Source organism: Psammomys obesus, unplaced genomic scaffold, assembly GCF_907164565.1.
Source record: "Psammomys obesus unplaced genomic scaffold, mPsaObe1.curated_primary_1811, whole genome shotgun sequence".
Taxonomy (NCBI): Eukaryota; Metazoa; Chordata; class Mammalia; order Rodentia; family Muridae; genus Psammomys; species Psammomys obesus.
In genome coordinates, this window is record NW_026596034.1 from 8,880,488 (window position 1) to 8,886,604 (window position 6,117).

Here is a 6,117-nt window from a genome sequence, read left to right on the forward strand (position 1 = left end):
GCCTCCCTATGCACTGGACGCGGGCCTCCATCGGCTCTCTCTAGGATCGGAGTTCCAGGTCTCCAGCTAGGGCTAGAGACCTCCGGCCGGAGGGAGAAGCCGCCCAGCCGCGAGTGACCTCAGCCTTCCGCAGAACAAGACGTCCGCCAACTTCGCCGTCTGCGCCGGCGAGGGGGGCTCAGAGCGTTCGCCCGAGCGCGGCCCGCTGCCCCTCTCCCTTTGTGTCGCCGAGCGGCCCGACCCGCGGCCGGGGCCAGTCGTCGGTCGAGCGAGCCGCTCCGCCCAGAGTTAGCGAGAGGAGAGGAAAGTTGGAGGCGAGCGGCGCGCCTGGGATGTGATTGTCATCCTGGGGCCGGCGCTCGAGAGTCTGAGAACGGGAGACGGGAAGAGTCGGAGAGGGAGGAGGGGGAGGCCGGGCAGAGGAGGAGAGGGGGGCGGCGGAGGAGAGGCGGGCGCTAGGGAGGGGCGAGGGGAGCGCCAGTGAGCGGGAGAGGAGCCGGGGAGGAACCGGGAGAGGGCGAGACGCGCCTGGCGGCCGGGTTGGCTGCGGCCGCCCGGAGGCTCCTGCCAGTCCCCCCGCCGACCCCCCCCACCCGGCTACACCCCGGGAAGGAGGAGCTTCGCGCGCGCACAAGGCGTCAGAATCCTCAATTTCCAACTTAGCATCTTGGCAGGACCTTTGCAAAGCCAAAAGCAGAGCCCCCCGGTGCAAAGAGCGAGGGGGGGCGGGGGGAGAGAAAGCCTACTAGCTCGGGCAAGCGGGGCGCGCAGAGGAGCGGGCGCGGCGGTCGCAGCCGGAGGCGCGCGGGAAGCCAAGCGGGAGGCGCCGCGGGCCGGAGCCCGGGAGCCGGGGCAGCCAGAGGCCAGGTGCCCGCCCGCCCGCTCGCTCGCTCGCTCGCTCGCCCTCGCAGGGCGCCGCCCGGCTCGTCGGCCGCCGCGGCGCGGCGCGCCCCATGCCCGTGTGTGGCCATGTCCTATCCGCAGGGCTACTTGTACCAGCCGTCCGCCTCGCTGGCTCTCTACTCGTGCCCCGCTTACAGCACCAGCGTCATTTCGGGGCCCCGCACGGATGAGCTCGGCCGCTCTTCCTCGGGCTCCGCGTTCTCGCCCTACGCCGGCTCCACCGCCTTCACGGCCCCGTCGCCGGGCTACAACTCGCACCTCCAGTACAGCGCCGACCCCGCCGCCGCGGCCGCCGCTGCCTTCTCGTACGTGGTGAGTGAGCCGGGTCCGAGGCGGGTGGGCGGGCAGCCGGGGCCAGGCCTGCAGAGCGGGGCTGCGGGGGGGACACGGGCCTAGGCGGCACCTCGCCCGCCAAGCTTCGCGGCCCTTGCAAACTTGAGCAATTGTCTCGCTCGGCTTCACTCCGAGCCGCGGGGGCTCCGGAGGAGCCAAGGCAGGAGCAGGGACTTGTCCGGGTCGCCGAGCTGAGGGGCTTGGGGGGTGGAGGGGAGGATGAGCCCTTACCATTAAAGAAAGGCATTTGGCTCAGAGCTCTGGGACAACCCGCACATTTCTTCTTTCTTCTTTTCTTTTGGTTTTGCCATTTTGGAAAAGTAGTTGAAAAGAAGCAAACCGAAATTCTGAATAGTGGCGGCGTGCTAAATCTATGTAAATGTGTTTGGCCTCGCCTTTAATTAATCCCTCAAAATGTTGCAAATCCGTAATCCTATTTTCGCAATCCGATTTGGAAGTATTAAATTTCTGAAACGTCCAGCGAGCTGCGGTGTATCCGGGATTTTTTTCGGCAGGGTGTGCTTTCTGGAAAAGCGCAACGGCTTCGGTTAGGGGTAGCATTTGGGGGCCGTCGGTGTGCAGGCTGAGGCTCCGTTTGTCCCTAGCGTTTCTTTGAAGATTAGAGAAGGGACCTTTATTTCCCCTGTGGTACCCCCTTGCGCCCAACATGCGGCCGCTCTGGAACAGAGCTCGGAGTCTAGGCTGCCGAGGCTGCCGAGGCTGCCGAGGCCTCTAAGTGAACCGCGGGCCCTGCCGCAGCCGCACAGGCCAGACCGAAGCCCTGGGCACCGACGTTCCCCAGCAGATGATGGCCTCCACGGTGGTGTGCCAAGCCTCGAACAGCCTCAGGGGTCCCGGAGGACCAGATTTGGGAATTTGGGGGCCCGCTGCCTTCTGAGGGGTGGGGGAGAAGGTGAGGTCACTCCTGTGTTTGAATCAGCTAGCTCTGCGTGCCCCAGGGGAAGCTGGGCCGCGGGCCGCGCTGGCACGCAGACCCGGGGACGGAGGAAAAGCGGCTCTCAGCCTTTCAGGTTGGCCACGAAGCCCGCACAGCGCCACTCACCTAATCTCCGCCCATCCCCCCGCAGGGCTCTCCCTACGACCACACTCCCGGTATGGCGGGCTCCTTGGGGTATCACCCTTACGCAGCGCCTCTGGGCTCCTATCCTTACGGGGACCCCGCGTACAGGAAGAACGCCACCCGGGACGCCACGGCCACGCTCAAGGCCTGGCTCAACGAGCACCGCAAGAACCCGTACCCCACCAAGGGCGAGAAGATCATGCTGGCCATCATCACCAAGATGACCCTCACCCAGGTGTCCACCTGGTTCGCCAACGCGCGCCGGCGCCTCAAGAAGGAGAACAAGATGACCTGGACGCCGCGGAACCGCAGCGAGGACGAGGAGGAGGAGGAGAACATCGACCTGGAGAAGAACGATGAGGACGAGCCGCAGAAGCCCGAGGACAAGGGCGACCTCGAGGGCCCCGAAGCAGGTTGGTGGAAGCGGGGAGGGGGTGTGTTGAAAGGGGCTCCGGGGCGCAGGGGGCCTGGAGGGGGCGCGCACGGGTCCCTGCCTCCGCGCGGGAACGGGGGGCCCGGCCGCGTGGCCTCCGCGCCTCTAACGGCCTCTCGTCGCCCGCAGGAGGAGCGGAACCCAAGGCGGCTCCGGGCTGCGAGAGGCTGCAGGGGCCGCCCAGCCCCGCCGGCAAGGAGACGGAAGGCAGCCTGAGCGACTCGGATTTTAAGGAGTCGCCCTCGGAGGGCCGCCACGACGAGCTGCCCAGGCCCCCGCGCGCCGGCGGGCCCTCCCCCGCCGGGCCCGCCACCGCCCGTCTGTCGGAGGACGCGGGTGCCCACTACCCCGCGGGGACGCCGGCGCCCGGGCCGCACCCGCCGGCCGGAGAGCTGCCCCCCGGCTCGGGCGGGCCCTCCGTCATCCACTCGCCGCCGCCGCCTCCGCCGCCGCCCCCGGCTGCGCTCGCCAAGCCCAAACTGTGGTCCCTGGCCGAGATAGCCACATCCTCGGACAAGGTCAAGGACGGGGGCGGAGGGTGCGAGGGCTCGCCGTGCCCGCCGTGCCCCGGGCCCGTGGGAGGGCAGAGCCTCGGAGGCAGCCGCGCGTCCCCGGCCCCGGCGCCCGCACGCTCGCCCTCGGCGGCGCAGTGCCCCTTCCCGAGCGGGACGGTGCTGTCCCGGCCTCTCTATTACACCGCGCCCTTCTATCCCGGCTACACGAACTATGGCTCCTTCGGACATCTTCACGGCCACCCAGGGCCAGGGCCAGGCCCCACAGCGGGTCCTGGCTCTCATTTCAATGGATTAAACCAGACGGTGTTGAATCGAGCGGACGTTTTAGCTAAAGACCCGAAAATGTTGCGGAGCCAGTCTCAGCTAGACCTGTGCAAAGACTCTCCCTATGAACTGAAGAAAGGTATGTCCGACATTTAACTCGGGTGCGGTACTCCCGGACTTTCCTAATTTATTAAAACCATGGCCTTGGCAGTTATTTTTCCATCACCAAGAGAAAGAGAAAGAAAAAATAATAAATAAACTACCCCTCTTATTCAGAAGTTTATAGTTTATGGAGATGGATGACATAAAAATGTGTACATCTCCACACTTGAAAAAAAAATGTTTTAGCCAACTGAAAAGGAAAAAAAAAAACTTAAGAGGATTTGTATTAAATCTTATTCTGTATATTTAATGTAGCATTTTTGTATTTAAATTGATAATTCAGTATCTTTGAAGTAAATTATGAAATCAAGACACCTGTACAGGCATTTAATGTTTTTGTAATATAAATATATACATTTGTGTTTCCCCCAAACTGTTTCATAGTTTAAAAATACAAGTTTAATTTAATTTTTTACACCTATTGATTTTTCTGGGTATGAGCTAAAGTATTATTACAGAAAAGAAACAGGTTATACTCTTAGATTTAAAAAGTAAGAAAAACTGCAGTGGTCTTTGTAAAATGCAAAATATTTAATTAAAGGAGATTTTAACATAATCAGAGCCACTCATTACTTTTCAGCAGCCTCAATAAATTGTCAATTGCCTTGGTCAAAAGGTGCAACTGTAACTTTTTTCAAAGTGGGGAATGAAAGGCGCTGTCCGCAGACACTCAATGTTTCAGGGGGGGAAAACTTAATTAGGCCCCAAACCCGGGGGAATCTGCCCAATCTGCGAGCACAGGTTTGGATCGTCGTGGCGGTCTGCTTGAGGGGGAGAGTGGACCCAGGAGGAGCCAGAAGAGAGACCCAAGTGTGTGCCAGAAGGGAGGAAAGATGGCAAACCAAGGCAGAGCCGTGCACCACCCGAGAGCCATCGCTTAACCTAATTACTTCCAATCAGTGTCGTGTTTTATGCAAAGCAATCAGCTGGTGAACTTTGCTAATGAGTTCGATTTTATGCCGGATTTAGCCCTTATTACTATTTCAAAGGTGCTGTTAGCTAATGCGGGCAAGGAGCGTTGGGGGATGCCACGTGGGAAGGCTTCCCTAAGTCACCATCTCCTCCACCCCTTCAAAATTGGGCATTGATCTCTTCTTTGGATTTGATTAAATCAGTGACTGTTCCATCCGAGACCGTGAGGGTGGCCTGCGGCCTTGTGGACGTAGGCGCAGCCTCCCGGCAGGGACGGCAAACCCGCAACGCGACGGTTCCCCCTTTTCACAGGTAGGTGTCACACTTGTCCTGAATTTCGAGCCTGTATTTTTCAGTGTCGGAGATGGGAGCGTGGGCAGAAGTGGGTGGGAGGCGGAGGGAGCATCGCAGTCACTAGGGGCAGCGAACGGAGCCCCCAAAGGGAGTAGGAGGCCCCTCCCCCACGGGCTCCTTTTTGGGTAAGTGGCTTCAAAAGCTCCAGGCCATTTGCGTAGATAAAGAGGCCATTGTGGACTTGATGAGGCTTGTCGTCGCCTTAGCACTTTCCTCAGCTCAGTTGCTACAAAAGTGTTTTTGAGGGTTTATTTTTCTCGTTTTGGTCCGCTTTATTTCAGCTCAGTGCAAACTTAGGATTCATCTCGGTACCAAAAAGACCAAGGGACAGCACCCCGCGCGCCACCACCCACCAACCCCGGGGTTCAGGCTTGGTTTCCCTGCTCGTCTCCATTTTGCACCTGAGATATGGAGGCGCCAACCCTTTCACCTCACGGGAAATTTTCTGTGGTGATGGGGGGAGGGGGTGCGTTACAGAAAAAAAAAACAAAAAACAAAAAACAAAAAACAACAAACCAGCGAGGGGAATTAATTTGACTGAGTGTAGGGCCAGAACTGTTTGCACACAGCGGCGGCATAATTAGGCTAAAGCAGAATGTACATATTTGCATTTCTCCTCCATTACTTTTGCCTTACTCGGGGGTTTTAAAGTGCACCCCAAACTTACACGGCCCTTGTAGCTTTTACTGGTTTATTTTAACCTGCAACAGGACTCGTTTCACTTATCTGAACTGAAACAAGTTCGAAAGCCGCGTTAGCCAGAGAATTTAAGTAGCAACGATGTTTAAAAGAAAAAAAAAAAAAATCGGAGTTTAACTTAGAAAGTTCTCGCTGGGAAAACGGTTATAAAGCTGCTCGCGTGAACCTACACGAAACGATCGCATTTTATTTTGTCCCTTTAATTATAAACGATGTTTTTGAAACAATTGCATTCCAGAGATGACTTGCCCAGCCCCCTCCCCTGTGTGCCCCCTCTCCCCGGCCTGGTTCACAATCGGCTCCCCCGCCCCCCTCCCCGGGCTTATGCAACCCCAGGAGTCACCTCCTCGTCTGAGAAGCCTGGAGAATAGGCAGGCGCTTTTCTTCGGGGGAAAGTTTAAAGACCACGTCAACGCGGCGGGGGTTTTGGAAGCGCTGGTCCCAACGATTTTTTAAAAGAA

The 6,117-nt window shown here is 58.6% G+C and overlaps 1 protein-coding gene across 2 annotated transcripts; it reads left to right on the forward strand.

The window, feature by feature from the left end:
- The first annotated feature begins 969 nt into the window (after positions 1-969).
- Irx5 (iroquois homeobox 5) lies at positions 970-3,921 on the forward strand. 2 transcript variants are annotated; one of them, XM_055621365.1, is made up of 3 exons: positions 970-1,215; positions 2,325-2,730; positions 2,880-3,921. In XM_055621365.1, the coding sequence occupies exons 1-3, from the start codon at positions 970-972 to the stop codon at positions 3,683-3,685; spliced, it is 1,458 nt and encodes a 485-aa protein (XP_055477340.1). In that variant the 3' UTR covers positions 3,686-3,921. The 2 variants fall into 2 exon arrangements, with proteins under 2 accessions (XP_055477340.1, XP_055477341.1); XM_055621366.1 differs by having other exon boundaries at positions 2,883-3,921.
- Positions 3,922-6,117: the final 2,196 nt, after the last annotated feature.

Bases quoted from the DNA above. Each gene is read 5' to 3' on its own strand.
- Irx5 (XM_055621365.1), top strand. From the start codon at position 970: ATGTCCTATCCGCAGGGCTACTTGTACCAGCCGTCCGCCTCGCTGGCT. The intron at 1,216-2,324 runs GTGAGTGAGCCG...ATCCCCCCGCAG, and splicing joins CCGCTGCCTTCTCGTACGTG to GGCTCTCCCTACGACCACAC. The intron at 2,731-2,879 runs GTTGGTGGAAGC...CGTCGCCCGCAG, and splicing joins CCTCGAGGGCCCCGAAGCAG to GAGGAGCGGAACCCAAGGCG.